General features: G+C 38.7%; 1 protein-coding gene across 1 annotated transcript in view; it reads left to right on the top strand.

Moving 5' to 3' along the window:
* LOC126176779 (DNA-directed RNA polymerase II subunit RPB2) overlaps positions 1 to 19,121 on the top strand; it is a 97,358-nt gene that overhangs the window by 31,711 nt on the left and 46,526 nt on the right. Inside the window, exons 9-12 of the mRNA XM_049923947.1 lie at positions 1,713 to 1,899; positions 14,179 to 14,335; positions 17,836 to 17,993; positions 18,303 to 18,538. Coding sequence (XP_049779904.1) covers positions 1,713 to 1,899; positions 14,179 to 14,335; positions 17,836 to 17,993; positions 18,303 to 18,538 — 738 coding nt within the window. The remainder of the gene's footprint in view (positions 1 to 1,712; positions 1,900 to 14,178; positions 14,336 to 17,835; positions 17,994 to 18,302; positions 18,539 to 19,121) is intronic.

The raw sequence follows: 19,121 nt of genomic DNA on the forward strand, positions 1-19,121 counted from the left end.
CACCAGCCAGTTGAATACATTTCTGCCAGCAATGAAAAAGTTTTCTGAACAAGTCGACACTCTGTTTCAGCAACCAAAGTCTCACAATTCTCAATGTCTTCATCAGAGGCATAATGATGTCCCTGCAGATTGTCTTTCATTATTGGGAACAGATGGAAGTCAGATGGTGCTAAATCTGGACTCTATGGAGGATGCCGTACGGTGGTGAGATTAGTCTCTGAAGCTCTGCTGTGGTGGCACGTGAAGTGTGTGGTTTGGCATTGTTGTGCTGCAGGAAAAACATTTCCCCTTTTCCTTTCGGACCCTTGTTAGCCGTAGTTTGAGTTCACAGTGTATTGACGTAACATTATTGAGTTTATTATTGTTCCACAATCAAGGAAATCAACACGGATAACACCATCTGCGTCCCAGAACACTATGGCCATGATTTTTCCATCTGAGGCTGCGCCTTGAATTTCTTTTTCTGGGGGCGAGTCTTTGTGTCGATATTCCAAAGACTGTCATTTCATCTGCAGGTCGTAATGGTGTACTCACATTTCATCTCCTGTCGCAATAGAATGGAGAAAGTAGTCACCTTCATTCTCATAGCGTGAGAGGAGTTACTGGCAAATTTCAAGTCTGCGCTCTTTCATTTCAGGAGTCAGCATCCTGGGTACACATCGTGCACAGATCTTCCGATAGCCAAGCAGAGCATTAATGTGACCCACAAGTTCTTGTGAAATGCCGATTGTGCTTGCAATTCCTCTCTGAGTGATACGACAGTCTTCCTGAATCAGTGTCAACACTCAGCATCTTTAAACTTACTCGCCCAATGACTCACAGCACTCGCATCAACACAATCACCACGAACTGCTTTCATTCTCTGACGAATCTCTTTTGGGGCGACACCTTCTGCTATCGAGAATTGAATGAGTGCACGTTGCTTAAATCGCATTGACCAACCATCTGCACAGGGTTCCATACTTTACACTGTAGCAACACAACCGTTCAATGCTAAGGCTTCCCGCCAACTGGAGCTGTAGAGAATAGGCTACGGAACAAGCCAGTACCTGCCGCATACCAATGCTGCCAACTGTTGAAGAGTTACAAAGGTGGAGGCATTACTTTTCAGTCAACCCTTGTAGATCAAATAATTTCCTTTTACTTGATATTTTCATATATGATCCCTGTCATATTTTAATTATATCGCATTTCCTCAGTGTGTTCTGTGCTTTTTAAGTTTCTGTATTGTACCCATGTTATCATAAAATTTGGTTATTTAGCCAAGTCTGTCTGGCTTCATTTTCTCTATGTCATAATATTTGTTTTCTATTTACACTGTATATTGGAGGCTCAGAGGCTAAAGTGTCAGATTAAACCCAAAGTCTAAGATCATAATCCCCAGTCGGTCCCAGAATTTTGGCCAGTTATTGCTGGCAGTGTTTGCTAATATGAAGAAAGAAGAGCTGCAGTTTGGAGTCAATTTCAAACTGAAACTTGAGTCAATCCATTAGGTAAAGAGGAAGGCAAAGATGTGAGACCTCTAATAGGATGATGTGTGGTAAAACACTGTGCTGTTCAAATCAAGCTTCAGATGGCTGGCAGCTTCACTATATTTGTGTACCACTGACTGCTGCTGTGACTTCTTTAGAATATTGTCCAATATTGCAATAAAGTTGTTGGTGGTAGGTCTGTGTTACTGAATAGAAAAAGGGATGTATTTTCTTTTACAGGCTTTTCAAAAATCTGATGAAAGAGGTGCGCATGTATGCCCAAAAGTTTATAGATCGTGGAAAAGACTTCAACTTGGAACTGGCTATCAAGACAAAAATAATCACAGACGGTCTGCGGTACTCTTTGGCTACTGGCAATTGGGGTGATCAGAAAAAGGCTCATCAGGCCAGGGCTGGAGTCTCGCAGGTAAGTTCTGTTGTCTGAATTTCAATTACACATGGGATTAGCCATCAGATTTTCATAATCGTACAGCCTTTGACATTTCTCATCCATCTGATGTCTCCTAAGGTGACAATCAGTCACAACACGTTTCCTGTTGCTCTGGCAGACATGTTTCATGGGAGCTGCTGTGTGCATAAAGCACTTACTTCTACTGAAGTCTCAGATGGTGTTTGGTTGTTATAACAGATTTAACACAGGGTTTCTTCGTAATGCCACTTGCAAAAGCAGCAATCATTGGCTGTCATAAAATTTTCTACATACGTGGCTACTAATAGGTGTGTTTCCTGGTACAGTCCATAAGAGAGCAGAGGGATGGCATTTAAGTCATTTATTGGAGAGAACCAACCTACCCGAATCTTGATGCTGTACTTCTCCTTGCAGCTATACTATTAATAAACCATCTGTTTCATTTCTGACAAATACTGTATAGCATCACATTTTGTGTGACAATAACATTATCTCTGTACTCATGTTAATGAAACATAATTTCCACAAGTAGTACACAAAATTTTCTATTGGATCCTACCTCCAACTGGCTTTGCAGTTTATTAAAATTCAGTTCAAAAATTTTGAAAGCTCTTGTGATACCTTCATTTGTAGGACAGTATCACAGCGTGCACGCACACACAATGTGAAAGCGGCAAAAAAATTGGTGCCAGTCCTTGAGAGCAAAGCAAAGCATTGATTCAACCAGTAATAATATACTGAAGAATATGTCATTACTACAATTACAGTAGCTGTTTGAGCGATGCTTAGTAACAACATGTGCCAGTGAGAGACAATATGCAATATCAGGGTGTATACAACCCAGGACAACCGGGAGATCCGAAAAAACCCGGGAATTTTTTCAACTGGGAGAAACCCGGGAAAAACACGGTAATTTTTCATTGTTTTCGTTTTCAGTTAAATTTTTGTAATTTTGACTGGTAAGAACCGATACTTTAACAAAGTGTATTACTGTATCCCGCTATTGAAGAATAATACTGCAGCAATAAAACATGAATGGGAGGACAAATAAAAATAAAACTTAAATTGCAAAGGAAATTTGCCATATAAAACAATTAAACACAGTGCTCATACAAGCGTTTGCAAACAGAAAAATGTGTCAAAGACTTTAGGAAGACAATACAATGCTTCGTAACAACAAATTGCCTCTGATGAGCGTGACGTCACAACTGTTTGCATTAGATTCGTTTTAGCAGTTACGAGCAGGATCATGCGCAGTTGAGTGTAATGCCTTCTCCCGCTTCTGGCTATAGAAATGTGACTGTTGGCTGTGTAACCAGTCACAGCCAGCAGCTAGATGCTACCGGGAAAAACTTTACTGACACGCCAAAGCTGCCAGATTCATGCATGCATAGCAGGCCCGGATCTAGGAGGTGGGGGGTAGGGGAGAAGGGGGGCAAATTCATATTCTTGAGGGGGAAAAAACCTTGTTACACAAAGCGCCAAGCATTCAGCGCACATTGGATTCATATGACTTTGAAACACATTCTAAATTAGTTTCTGAATGCGTGCATAGTGTACGTGATGTCTGTCAGGGGAATCCTCGTCGCAACTAAAAATAAACTTTACTGCATACAAAAGCAACTATAAGAGCTGAGTGCAGTGAAGCCAAAGAGGTGAATACCAACCGCTGTCTGATTATGTGGTTGATTTGGGTTTGCGAATGATAAGCGTTGTTATAATAACCAGAAAAATCCATAAATTCAGGCTACCAGAGTGGAAATAAACAACTAACAGGAAAAACAGGTAATAAATATTATGTATTATCTTCTTGGTGTATCCAAGGAAGTGAAATTTTGGTAGAAAAGTTTTGGCCAGATTGCTGTAATAGTAATGGCCAGTTGTGTAGTCTCCGTCTGGCAGCCGCTTTAAGTTCTATTCTGGAAGTAGTGCAGAAAACGTGTTTTACGAACATGTAACAACGCCTAACCGGAGAATAATGGCAGGATAACGAAACCGGCGATCGTGGCAGAGTTAGTTAAGTTAACCGGCAAATAAGCTTTGACATTGGCAGTAGTCGTTACAGAATTAGTGATGACAAAACTGTTTATTAGAACGAGGAAGGAGAAAAACAGGGACATCACACAAATTATGGAAGAATATGATGATTCTGTATATATATATAAAAATTTCATACTACTACTTTTTGATCTATTACTTGAGAAAGTGGAGCGTGTGAATGAAGTGTGAAACTATTTCCTAACATAAATCTTTTTGCTTGTAGTAGGCCTAATAGGCATTTGATATTGATACTTTCTGAATTTTATTCTGTCGTGTTATAAAAAAGACTATTTGTGCCAAAACAGCCTCGTTTATTTGGTGTGTGTTAATTGCTGCAGTATTAGAAAGCCTATTTTGTTTTATCTAGGAGACAGGGACAAAATAGACGTAATCAGATCGAGAAACCACACCAGTCTTGGATCTCATTTGTATTAACAACTCTTTCAGTATTAGGCAACGACATTTCAGTTTTTCATGTAGCAAAACATTTGACGAGATTTGGTAAGGTAATAGATTCTTTCGCAGAAAGGAAAGCTGTAGCAAGATTAGAGAGAGAAAAAAACTCTAGGTGCTAGGGATTGAAGAAACGGGTACTGTCTTGCTTGTCCCTTGTCTTTACTGGTGTTATGTATCCCACATTCAATTTTATGTCACACAAAGCAGCAAGTTGTTAGCTAATAGGGAATAAAGAGTGCAAATTTTCTGAAGAGTTCTTGTTTACAAATAATTCCATCCAGTATTAACTGTGAGAAAAAAGAGGGGCAGGATGTAGGAGAGGCACTACAGGACATTTTGATTTCCACTGTCCGGAATATAGCTTGATGGCATCCATTACAAAATGTACACGTCTCAATTCCACAGAGCGAAATACAATGACGTGCGATAGAAGAATGCTGTGTGAAGAGGCGTGGCACTGCACTTTGGCACACTTAAGACCAAATAACATGTCATACATTTCCTCGAACACATATGTTTTCTGCACCACACTCTTCAGAAAGATTTGCGCTACAAAATGAAAATTTTTTGAAAATTTGATTTTTTAAAATTTTTGACTCTTATCTTCAACGCTCGAGCGGGGGAAGGGGGGTGGGGGCACCACTATCTAGTATTTCTAGTATTACTCTGGTTTGGAAACATTGTAGATCCGGGACTGATGTGCAAGAGCAGTCTGAGTTATAGTCGGGAAGAGGGTAGACTCCACGTGACCCGTGTTTACATTTAGTGATTTTGCTGTTTCCTCTTCGTTCACTATTCTCACGTCAAATGAAAACAAAACGGATTTCTGTGGCCGGGAGCTATCAAGTGAATTGAAATATATTCACATAGTTACAGAAGGCAAAAATATGTTATTAGTTTCAGATTTTATTTTATTTTCATTTTTCTGACGGTAAAGCATTAATCGCCTTGCAGAACAATGAAATTATTTTGTTGGTTTGCTAAAGAAATTTTCTTTCATTAATCCTTTCTGCTGAGGCAGTCAATATATTTGAAACCAAGTTTATAATTCCACACTATTGGCTAGTTTCAACTGTTCGCTGCATTTCAAGTGCATGTTTTCATTTTCTAGCACGTATCATAAATAACCAAACATGAGATAACATAGTACTAATGTTCCCGAAAATCACAATGAATAGTTCAATATCAGGTCAAGGCCTACTTCATTGGGAATCTGGACATACGAATGTGCACATTTTAGTATGAGTCACGAAATTCCGATGCTCTTGGAGTATCCTCTGATGCCTTGTTTCTTTTATGACATAAAAGAATGTTTTACGCGTACGAACATACGGGCCTCCTACGTCATTGTAGCTGCCCAAGTGCGGTGGCGCCTGTTATCTGGCGCTCTATGGCAACACAGAGCATTTTACTCTCATTTAAAAATAAACCTTTTGATGATGAGCCATTTAGAAGAATATGTCGTTATTAAAAATTTTACTGACTCATTTGTGTGATATATCTTAAAGTGTAATACTCACATAAAAGACCCACTTTATATGTGAAAGCTTAACTTCTCTTGCAGTGTATTAACCTTAGAGACCATATTGTATGTGAAAGCTTTGCTTTTCTTGTAGCAACATTATGTATATTACTTTAAACCATTAACTTTTCCTGTTTGTGTGTTCTCGCTACTTAACAGTGATGTTGCTAATGGTTGACATCACGTGTCCTAAGCTCTGAATATCCGCTGTCATCGGCTGGCGAGATCATGTGACATGACCTATGACTGGTTTACAAAGGCGCATCTCAATCTCGATTTCAGTGCTTTGGAAAGTAACATGCGCTGTTTGGTGGAATTCAAATTTATACTTTTGTAATACAAAAATATGCAGTGTACATGTTGCTGCACATCAAAGATCTTTCCAAAACGTGTTGTTTTCCCTGAGTTTTGTTTTCTACACCACCGGGAAATTCTACGCCCGTGTATAAAACCATAACTATTCAAAGGATTGATAAGTTATACAGTTCCAAGAGAAAATATACTGTCAGTTAACAGGTAAAAACTCTGTTTTAACCCGGGAGAAAGTGTACTTTGAACTGGGAAACCCAGGAATTTTTTCCCCTGAATATTCAACACATCAATGTCAAGTTCTTTGTGATAAACCTTGGGACATTACAAACATCTTTTAGCAGTTGTCTTACACCCGTGAAACTTTGTCTGTAAAATTTATAGCCTCTGTCATTCATCATTTAACCTGTCAAAACACTGTTGTTGATTATCCATACATTTACCCACATGATGCCATGCAGTTTTAACATTTGGTGACATGTAAAGTGATGCGTACTTTTCTACATAACTCAAGAAATTGGTGTAAAATGTATTTGAGATATTTCTGCAGTCACCAGGCTTTTTCTTTTTTATAGCTCCTATTTACTAAATCTGCAATTTCATTTTTACTCTTCCCCTTTGGTGAATACTTAAATGTGTTTGTCATTTGACATCACTGCTGAATCAAGGGTTTCTGTATACTTCTCCACGTGTCGTGGTCTTTAGCTATATGCATCCATATTGCACTTACATATTTCCTAATGTCTTCCACTATCTATAGTTATATTGCTGCCTCAGTCTGTGCTTCTCTCTTTGAATCTGCATAGTATTTCCTTGCTTCGTGTACCTACCATTCTCCTGGTTACATGTCTAGTTCACTTCCATTTCATTTCGTTGCAGTTGTGATTATACGTTCTACTCCAGTGTTACATTTGTTTACCCCGTTTTTTTCCCCCCCCCCCCCCCCCTTGACTCTCCATAGTGATTCCAAACAGGTACGTATCCATTGCTTGCTGAGCAAACTTCACTTTTGGAATGGTTTTCATAGCAAAAATCCATTTGCCTCTGTCACAAATCAAATCTGGTTGATCTTTCATTTTCAAATATGTAGAAAACATTGTTTGAAAAACCGTATGTAGTTTACAAAAAGGACTGAAGGTAATTCCTACCCTTCTTGATAATTCAGTTGTCACATATTTTTCTTTTGCCTGGTTAAGGATACAGAGACTTCTTGCAGAGCTCTGGAGAATAATTTTGGTGATCTGGAACTCATGTTAATTGTTTCCTATGGATAATTGTAGAATTAAATTTACTCTCCTACATAATTATAGGCTGAAAGCAAGGGAAAAACTATAGCTGTTACTTTACCAAAAGGCATGCAACTTTACTGTGTGGTTAAATGACGCCATCCTCTAAGGTAAAATATTCAGGAAGTAAAATAGTCTTCCACTTGAGTCACTGAGCAAGGACTACTCGGGAGGATGTTGTCAGAAGAAACAAAACTGGCATTCTAGGTGTTAGCTCCCTTAATCAGGTAAGTAGCTTAGTGGTAATGCAGGAATAGCTTCAATAATGAATAAGAAAATAGGAATGAGAGTACACTTCTGTGAACAGTGTAGTGGGTGTTTGTCATAGCCAAGGTAAAACATGGTGCCAATGCTCAGCACAGTAGTACAAATTTATATGCCTACTAGCTCTGCAGATGAAGAGGTTGAAAAATGTGTGACGAGTTGGAAGAAATTACTCAGGTTGTTAAGTGAGAGCAAAATGTCTGATGGAAGACAGGAATTGTATAGTGGAAGAAAGGAAAGGAAGGAAAATAGGGTACAGGTGAGGCAAAGAATGAAGGAGGTCCTGCCTTGTAGAATTTTTCACAGAATTTAAGTTAATAATTGCTAGCACTTAATTTAAGAATCGTGAAAGAAGGTAGTATATATGTGGAAGAGACCTGGAGACATCAGAAGGTTGCAGGTTGATTATATAATGGTAAGACAGATTTCAGAACCAGATTGTAAACTGGAAGACATTCCCAGAGACATATGTTGACTCTGGCCAAAATTTATTAGTTATGAACTGTAGATTAAAACTGAAGAGATTGCAAAAAGATAGAATACTAAGAAGGTGGGACCTAAATAATTTGAAACAACCAGTGTGTTTCCAATGGATGTCAGGTAACAGTTCACCACTAAGGGGAAATGATACAGGACAAATGGATAACTTTGAGAGTTGAAACAGTGAAGGCAAAAGAGGATCAATAAGTTACGACAAGGCAAGTAGAAATAGTGGGATATCACTGGAGATACTGATTGTAATTGATGAAAAGAAAAAAATATAAAAATTCAATCAGTGAAACAGGCAAAAGGGAATCCAGGCATCTCAGAAATGAGGCTGGCAGAAAATGCAAAATGGCTAACCAGAAACTGGAGGACAAATTCAAACCTTTAGAACCATGTACAGTGTGGGGCAAATAAGTAGCTTGGAGAACAGAGTTCCATGATAGAAACAAACACAGCAGAGGGAAGGAAATACGGTACTAACCTGACTATAGTAGGTGTTGAAAGTGACCACCGCTCATCTCTTGGCACTTTTGGGCCCTGGTCAGCAAGTTGTTTAAGACAGATCAAAGCTGGACTGCTGGAATTGCTACAATCTCATTCAAAATGTTCTGCCACAGTTCTTGAAGACTGTGAGGGCTGTTGTGATACACCTCAGGCTTGGGGGCTCCCCCACACAAAGTAATGGCACATTGAAAGCACAGGTGACTTGGGTGGCGAGCTAGGTCTGCAGCCAGATTGACCTCTGCTAACAACTGTGTCAGGCATGAAGTGAGTATAAAAGTGCTCAAAGGTTGAGCAGGCTGTATGTACAGTTATTCCATCCTGTTGGAAGTAACTGTAGGTCTTTTCCTTCTCTGTTAATGCTGCACAAATGGTTTCAAAATGTTGGCAATGTAAAGCACCAAAGACAGCGTCTGATGAAAAATGATGGGACCAATAATGCAGTGTGCAGACAGCGCACATCAAACCCCCAACCTTCTGATCATGTAGTGGCATTTTGTGGATTCTCTGCTGCCCCAAACCTGTGATCCTGAGAGTTGACGTAACCACTCAGGCGAAAACAGGGCTTCATCAGATATAAAGAACAGATCCATGTCAAAGCCATTCATTGCTATCTTAGTGAACAGTCATTTGCGAAACTGGAGCTGCTGAGGAGCATCTGCTGGTTTTAATGCATGAACAACATACGCTCGGAAGGGATGGACGTGCAGGTCCAGGTGGAGTATTCGCTTGCATTATTGATGTGATATGCTGGTCTCTTGCAGCAGGCATTGGTTTGGTTTGGTAGGACTCTGAAAGATTTTCTGGTGAACTGCAGCCGTATTTTCTGGTGTGAGAAGACGTTTTAGAACTTTGACTTGTTCAAAACAGATCCTGCTGACGCCATTTTTAGAATAAGCATTGCGTGGCTCACTTTTCTGGCACGTTGGCAACATTAAATTTCTCAGTAAACAACTGGCCACACCATTTCCATGATTTTGTTGTCACGTAACTTTTCACAACAAACACAGGCTGCACCGTTGTAAATACTGTTGTCCCCTTTGCACTGCTCCACTTGCACTGACACAGTCTGCACTATGCTCAGAACTGGTGTGGAATACATGACGAGGGTGTGGTTATATGCAGACATTCGTGTCCAGTCATATCCACTCTTTACGCCACTTCTATTTGCTTTGCCCTTTATAACTACTGGAAAGATAGACTCTGCCTATAGGAAAATTAGAGAGACCTTTGGAGAAAATAGAAGCAGCATATGACTATCTAGAGCTCTGATGGAAAACAGTACTAAGCAAAGAAGGGAAAGTTAAAAAGTGGAGGGACTATATAGAGGGACTGTACAAGGGAAATTAATTTGAAGGCAATATTGTAGAAAGGGAAGAGGAAGGAGGTGGTGGTGGTGGTGGTGATGATGATGATGATGATGATGATGATGATGATGAAACTGTGAGAGGATTTTGACAAGGACTGGAAGACCTAAATCAAGACAAGGAATGTAGAGTAGGCGGCATTTCCTCAGAACTACTGATATACCTAGAAAAGCTGGCCAGTACAAAACTATTCCACGTGGTGAGCAAGATGTAAGAGACAGGCACTAGCAAAATACCTTTTGGCTTAAATAAGAATGTAGTAATTCTAGCACCAAAGGAGGAAGGCTAAGGTGGGGGCTATTAGTGAACTATCAGTTCAAGAAGTCATGGTTGTAAAATGCTTGCACGAATTATTTATAGAAGAATGATAAAACCGGGAAAAGTTGCCCTTGAGGAGATCAGTTTGGGTTCGAGAGGAATGTAGGAAGATGCAAGACAATACTGGTCATCAGAGAAAGCTTTTGACAATGTTGACTGGAATACACTCTTTAAAATCATGAATGTACCAGGGGTAAACACAGCAAGCAAAAGGCTATTCACAACCTACACAGAAACTAGGTGGCACTTCAGTTGAAAGTCATGAAAGGGAGGCAGTGGTGGAGAAATGAGTGTGACAGGGTTGTAGCCTATGTCCAATGTTATTCAATATCTACTTTGAGCATGCAGTATGGAAAACCAAAGAAAAAAATTGGGAAAGGAATAAAATCTTTATAACAGTCTCCATTTTATGTCATCTCTATGCCAACTCTAGTTATTTTGCTGCACCAATAGCAAAACTCATCTATTATACTGTCTCATTTCCAAATATATTTCCCTCGGCCTCACCGGATTTAATTTGAGAATGTTCCTCTGCCTTTATTTTAATTTTAATCTTGTATCTTTCATAGCCATTCTGTTCAACTGCTCTTCAAAGTCCTTTGCTGTTTGACAGAATTAAGAGTTCATTGGCAAACCTTGTTGTTGTGGTCTTCAGTCCAGAGACTGGTTTTGTACGTGGAAGAGACCTGGTGACACTGGAAGCTTTCAGATAGATTATATGATGGTAAACAGAGATTTAGGAACCAGGTTTTAAATTGTAAGACATTTCCAGGGGCAGATGTGTACTCTGACTACAATTTATTGTTTATGAACTGTAGATTAAAACTGAAGAAACTACTAAGAGGTAGAAATTTAAGAAGATGGAATCTGAATATACTGAAAGAACCAGACGCTGCAGAGAGTTCCAGAGAGAGCATTAGGGAACGATTTGACAAGAACAGGGGAAAGAAATACAGTAGAAGAAAAATAGGTTGCTTTGAGATGAAATAGCAAAGGCAACAGAGGATCAAGTAGGAAAAAAGATGAGGGCTTGTAGAAATCCTTGGGTAACAGAAGAGATATTGAATTTAATTGATGAAAAAAGAAAACATAAAAATGCAGAAAATGAAGCAGGCGAAAAGGAATACAAACGTTTCACAAATGAGATTGACAGGAAGTACAAAATGGCTAAGCAGGGAGGCTAGAGGACAAATGTAAGTATGTAGAAGCATATATCACTAAGGGAAAGATAGGTACTGCATACATGAATATCAAGAGCTCAGATGGAAAACCAGTTCTAAGCAAAGAAGGGAAAGCAGAAAGGTGGAAGGAGTACATAGTGGGAGTATACAAGGGTGATGTACATGAGGGCAACGTTATGGAAATGGAAGAGGCTGTAGTTGAAGATGAAATGGGAGGTATGATATTGCATGAAGAATTTGACAGATCACTGAAAGACCTAAGTCGAAACCGGGCCGCGGGAGGAGACAACATTCCTTTAGAACTACTGATGGCCTTTGGAGAGACAACCGTGACAAAACATCTTCCATCTGGTGAGCAAGATGTATGAGACAGGCGAAATACATTCAGATTTCAAGAAGAATGTAATAATTCCATTTGCAAAGAAAGCAGGTGGTAACAGACGTGAAAGTTACTGAACTATCAGTTTAATGAGTCATGGTTGGGGATGATCAGTTTGGATTCTGTAGAAATGTAGGAACGTGCGAGGCAATACTGACCCTATGACTTGTGTTAGAAGATAGGTTAAGGAAAGGCAAACCTACGTTTCTAGCATTTGTAGACTTTGAGAAAGCTTTTGATAATGTTGACTGGAATACTCTTTCAAATTCTGAAGGTGGCAGGGGTAAAATACAGGGATGGAAAGCCTATTTACAATTTGTACAGAAACCAGATGGCAGTTATAAGAGTCGAGGGGCATGAAAGGGAAGCAGTGGTTGAGAAGGGAGTGAGACAGGGTTGTAGCCTATCCAGGATGTTGTTCAATCTGTATATTGAGCAAGCAGTAAAGGAAACAAAAGCAAAATTTGAAGTAGGATCTAAAATTTGAGGTTTGCCAATGACACTGTAGTTCTGTCAGACATAGCAAAGGGTGTGGAAGAGCAGTTGAACGGAATGGACAGTGTCTTCAAAGGAGGATATAAGATGAACATCAACAAAAGCAAAACGAGGATAGTGGAATGTAGTTGAATTAAATCAGGTGATGCTGAAGAAATTAGATTAGGAAATGACACTTAAAGTAGTAGATGAGTTTTGTTATTTGGGGAGCAAAATACTTACGATGGTTGAAGTAGAGAGGATATAAAATGTAGACTGGCAATGGCAAGAAAAGCGTTTCTGAAGAAGAGAAATTTGTTAGCATCAAGTATAGATTTAAGTGTCAGGAAGTTGTTTCTGAAAGTATTTGTATGGAATTTAGCCATGCGTGGAAGTGAAACATGGACAATAAATAATTTAGACAAGAAGAGAATAGAAGCTTTTGAAATGTGGTGCTACAGAAGACCGCTGTAGAATAGAGGATAGATCACATAACTAGCAATTTGTGGCACAACTTGGCTAGAAGGGACTGGTTGGTGGGGGACATTCTGAGGCAGCAAGGGATCACCAGTTTGGTATTGGAGGGAAGTTTGGGGAGTAAAAATTGTAGATCGGGACCAAGAGATGAATACATTAAGCAGATTCAGAAGGATGTAGGTTGCAGTAGTTATTTGGAGATGGTGGGGCTGGCACAGGATAGAGTAGCATGGAGAGCTGCATCAAACCACTCTCTGGACTGAAGACGATGACAACAACAACAAGGTTTGTTGATGATTTTGTAATTCTGTCAAACAGCAAAGTACTTGAAAAAGTAGATGAAAAGAATGACAGTGAAAGATATAAGATGAAAATCGGCAAAAGCATAAAAAGGCAGCGTAATGTACTCAAATTGAATTAGGTGATTCTGAGGGAAATAGATTTGAAAATGAGAGTATAATAGATGAGTTTTGCTATTGGTGCAGAAATAGAACTATAGTTGCCTTAGATATAACATGAAAGGAAGACTGCCAATAGTGATGAAAGAATTTCAAAAAGACGAATTTGTTACTATCTAATATAAAATTAAGTGCTAGGAAGTCTTTTCTGGATGTATTTGTTGTGGAAAATAGCTTTGTATGGTAGTAAAACATGGATGAAATGCTGTTGAGACAGGAGAATAGAATCATTGGAAATTTGGTGCTCCAGAGGAATGTTGAAGGTTAGTTGGGTAGCTCGCGCAAGTAATGAGATGGTGCTGGATGTAACTGGGGAGAAAAGGAACTTACACTGTCATTTGATTAAAATAAGGGATCAGTTAAAAGGCCACATTCTGAGATATCAAGGAATCATCAGTTTAGCATTGGAGGGGGGGGGGGGGGGGCAGAGGGTAAAAAATTGGAAAGGGAGACCAAGCTATAAATATAGTAAGCAGGTTCAGATGAATGTCAGTTGAAGTTGTACAAAGACGAAGAGGCTTGCACAGGATACACTAGCTTGGAGAACTGTATCAAGCCTGTCTTTGGACTAAAGAAGTGGAGGAGGAAGAGGAAGTATCGGGCTTTGGCATGTGTAATAGATGAGAAAGGGTTATAAAACATAATGACATAGTGATGGTTTTTTGTTATCCTATAAATTTTATATGTTTATCAGTGTCAATTATTATTTGTCTACTGAAAATATTAAAAAATCCTATATGATTCTCTTTCATGACAAGGTGCTGAATAGGCTTACATTTGCGTCAACACTGTCCCATCTTCGTCGAGTGAACTCACCTATAGGACGAGATGGCAAACTGGCAAAACCCCGTCAGCTGCACAATACTTTATGGGGGATGATTTGTCCAGCAGAGACACCAGAAGGTGCTGCTGTAGGTATGTATATCCTCACAGCTGGCAAAGGTATTATTTAATAGTTTCGTCATTTTAAACAATTAAGATTCTCATTTGCTGTACATTGATGAGTCAAAACATTATGATCACCTGCTTCACAGCTTCTTGGTCTGCCTTTGGAATGCAATACAGCAGTAGTTCTGCATGATAGAATGGATTGATAAATAAATCCTTAGTACGAATCTGTGGGTATCTGGTGCTAGGTTTTTACACACAGGTCTTGTAGTTTCTGCAAATTGCAAACTTGTGACTTGTGAGTGAGGAGCTGGCACCCTGTATCATTAGAGATTTGTTCCCTAGAGTTCATATCAAGCGAGTTTTGTGGCCATGATATCAGCTTAAGTTAACTGTCATGCCCATCAAACCACTGTAGCATGTTTCTTGCCTTATGACACACAATTATCCAGCTGGAAGATGCCTGCAACAATATTCCTGTAGTCTGTAGCTGTTAAGGTGCTGTAGATTATTATCCCAAATCCTATGCAAGCTCAGGTGAATGTCCATTATTGTATAAAACTGCTCCCATTGCTTCAAGTCTGTGGTGCAGTACATGCTTTGAGATTTCATTTCCATGTGTTTTGCCATAATAATATGCCCTGTAGCAGTCAGTCACATCAGTGGCTTTCTTATTTTTTCAGTCCATTTAATTGGTCAAATGATTCTTCATTCCTCTGCCCCTCTTATATGTTTCATTTCCCACAACACAGCCAAGTGATTTCATTCTTGTTGTGGGCAGTGGTTGTAATGCCTTGGCTCATACTTAAATTTTTAACCCAAGTGAATAGACAAATAAGGATGAATATTCAGATATAATATTAACAATGAATTACATTTTGATTGTTCTAAAAAATTTTATTAATATTACTGCCAAACACTATTATTTCACAAAACACAAGTTTTATAGAATTGCAACACTTCAAAGATTTTTCTTAGGATTCTTGAAACTCATAATTTGGGTCACTGAAAGACTTTGTACATATAATTTTTGCACAGCTAACACACAGCTGTTAAAATTTTCTGCTCTTCATTGGGCATGAGGAATGTCACTTCATTCTAGAGCAGCTACAGTAGTGTGTGAAGGATCATGTAGACTAGACAGCCTTTGTAGTCAAAGCAGCAGGAAAATTTTTGTCTCCTTCCGCCCACTCCTGGCTGGCTATAACCTTCATTCAGTACCTTGGAGATCTGCAAGTGAAAACGTGTTAAATAAAACATGTTAAATTCACAAATTACGCACTTGTTAATAACAGCATATTTCTGCTTCAGACAGCAAAATTTAATTATTTTGTGAACACACTTTGTGATTACCGAGTGGTATTGAATAATTTTTAAATAGACAACTTAATTTTTTCTGTAGTGCACCAAGACCTTTTCATGGAGGTGATAAACAGTAGTTTAATATGATCACACATATATATTGTATTCTGTTTCAGTTCAATCCTCTGATGGAGAGATGTAGCCAAAATGCTTATCACTATATAAATGAAATTTTTTATTTCAACACACAGTTAGAAATGTCCAAACCAAGTAGAAAAAATCTTGGAGGTTATAGTAAGGGCAGAATAATCCCATAAAGACAGGTTTTGGGAACAGCGGCCTTTCTCCTGATACTATTGCTTAGCAGCTTGTTCTTAGCTAAAAGATTGAGGGTCACATAAATATAACATAAGGGAATGATAAAAACATATTGAAACTAGCAAATCTGATGTATGGAGGTCAATAATAAATCTAAAATGGTAAAGGAACAGTTTTAGAGATTATGACCATGAAACAGTATGTAGGCACCAAAGCAAGTTCATTGTGTAAGTTCATTTTTCTATGTTTGTCTCTAAATAACGATCAGTCCTCTGATACGTATAATAGACATATTTTTACTTTTGCAACTCGTAGTCGCAGTGGTGAGCGTCAAAGCAGTCCTAGTGTAGTTAGGTGTGCACTTCACAACGAAATTATGCTGTTATAGGAAAAATTTATTGGCAGACCTGGGTTAATTCCCAAAACCAGGGGTATGAACAAAGTAGTTCAAATATCACTAGGCTTGCCTTGACCTGCAAGCCAGTTAAAGAAATGTAACCACCTGTATACTACTATTCGCTCTGAAACAAACTGATTCCATTCCATTAGGTTCAAAATTTGTATCACTGAACAACAAACATGCGTCATGTGTCATTGCCATGATCTACTTAACTCCCAAACAAAGCACTGTAACATCATCAGAAATATTAGTGAAGAAAATTCTATAGACCAATGGTCAAAACGAGAAAATCCAAGAGTCACAAAAATAGAACATATCAGTTCTCACGGAAACTATATAGTTCATTTTGTTTTCAAGAAGCCTCAAATCTCTAGTTATTTACATAAGGTTACCATTTAGTAAAAACACCAGTTTATAAATTAGGGTAGTTCATGGAATCATTTCATCAGGAAGCAGCAGTGTCCAGAAACCTTAAGCATTTTTGCTGTTAGCCAGGCTTGCCAAGTCCAGGGAAGAGAGTTGTAATTACAAAGTTTACATATACTCTCCCATAAACTGCAGGAATTATTTACTGTTTATAGCTACTTCTAATGACAAAAGGTTTTCCATTAATCTGATCATCATTGTGTTCATTAGCACTTTAGCGGTCAGTGGGACCCAACACTCTGAGATGGAAAAAATGATCAGCTAAACTGCCTTACTAACAGTAGGTTGTTATAAATTAAGAAGAGAGTGGGAGGCTTCTAAAGAACCATATTACTGGCACGAATCCATAGTGTATGGATTTGCATGCCTGTGTGCCTATTTAATAATATACAGAGTTTTTCAGTTTGTAGACAGAAGAGTGAAAAATTTTGAATTAGTCACAGCAGTAAAAGAAAAACAATTCAGTTACAAATATTAATGCAGTGTATACTGTCTTTGCTGTAACAACTGATTAATTATGCACCATTATGAAATCTTCTGGATGTGTCTTTTATTTATCAAATACAGATTTTATTCAGTCTCATTACTGCGGTTAAAGTACCTTTTGTATGGACAACACAGTGGTTTTAAATTGTGTTTGCTAAGTCCACACAGTAAAGAAACTATGGCATCACAGCTGAAGTATTGATTAGAATTCCATTGATGTATGGATACAGCAGTGTTTTCCTTGCCAAAAGTATGTCCGTGATCAGTCATCAGTGACCTTAGTGAATGGGATATTACATTTGAGCCACCTTTCATAATGCTTTGCTGAAATGGATACAGATTAATGGCACAGTACACACATTATATTTTCCTTCGTATCTGATATAGTTATTCAGTCAGGAAGAATAGGTTTGTGTTATTTTCGGTGTGAAATATCTGCCAAGTGGAGCTCTATTTCTGATATTCACAACTGTGATTTGCTTACAAAAGTATATTGCGTATTCCTGTATTAAATGCTTTTAGGCCTCTAGTCATCAGAGTCCCTCTTTGTAAAAATGGTATTTTATGTTCCTAATTATTTCCTTAAAACTTCCAGGTCTGGTAAAAAATCTGGCGCTGATGGCCTACATATCTGTAGGATCTCAGCCGTCTCCAATATTGGAGTTCTTGGAAGAATGGAGCATGGAAAATTTAGAAGAGATTGCCCCCTCTGCAATTGCTGATGCCACAAAGATTTTTGTCAATGGCTGTTGGGTATGTACTAGAAATTTGTTTTAGATGGTCATGAGCTACATAGCACTCTTATCTGCAGGGAAAATAATGACACTTCGAAGATGTTGTGAGGGCTGTAATTATCTTCAGAGTGATCCCTGATTTTGTCGGAATAATACATGTATGGCGTGCTTTTGGGTATTCAGCAAAGTAGTTGCTTCAATTGGAAAGTATGTCGAATCTTCTAAAGAGAATTAAATTTGATATAGCATCGAGTTTTCGAATTTTGTCATTAATATTGTGAATAGTATCATGTTGACAGTACTTAATGCTGCTAAATTATATGTATAGGTTGGCATTCATCGTGACCCTGAACAGTTAATGGCAACACTGAGGAAACTACGACGGCAGATGGATATCATTGTGAGTGAAGTGTCTATGATCCGTGATATCCGTGACCGAGAAATACGAATTTACACTGATGCAGGGCGAATCTGTAGACCTCTGCTCATTGTCGAAAATGGTAGTTTACTCCTAAAGAAGAGACACATTGATAGATTAAAAGAGCGGGACTATGACAACTATGGGTAAGTAGTAACATTCCTCAATTAAATAAGTAATGATGAGTCATTTCTTTTTTATTATTCACTGGGATCCCTATACACTGTTCCTGTGCACTACTGTTCTACTGTAGCACGATCCATGAACATGGACAGTTCCACAGGTTGGGAAATGGATGGGGGTTGCATTGTTGCCTGTTCCAAGTGGCAGTTGCAGTACACCGATACAAGTACTTTGCACTTTGTGTAAGGGTGTATACTGAAAACTGTCCTGTTCCTTGTGTAGAATTTGTTGCTCGTCACAACCATCAACCAAGGCAACTCACAAGTGGAATAAAATTTCACTAAACAACCTGCTCCTGTTGGGTATGACATTCCAAGCAGAGCATTCGGAACACTACTGAACGCTCATTGGCTGTTGGAGAGTGATTGATGTAGGTGCATTGGTTGTCTAGGGCAAACATTCATTAGTAAACATAAGACTTGGGATATGAGATTGCTCATAGATAATTGGATAGCTCATTTGGACTGTTCTTTTGTGTGGCAACACTACCAGTATTGAAGTGTGTGTCACAGTGTTGGGCTGTATTCCATGATATAATCTGTAACT

This window comes from Schistocerca cancellata, chromosome 3 (genome assembly GCF_023864275.1).
Source record: "Schistocerca cancellata isolate TAMUIC-IGC-003103 chromosome 3, iqSchCanc2.1, whole genome shotgun sequence".
In the NCBI taxonomy this organism is placed as follows: Eukaryota; Metazoa; Arthropoda; class Insecta; order Orthoptera; family Acrididae; genus Schistocerca; species Schistocerca cancellata.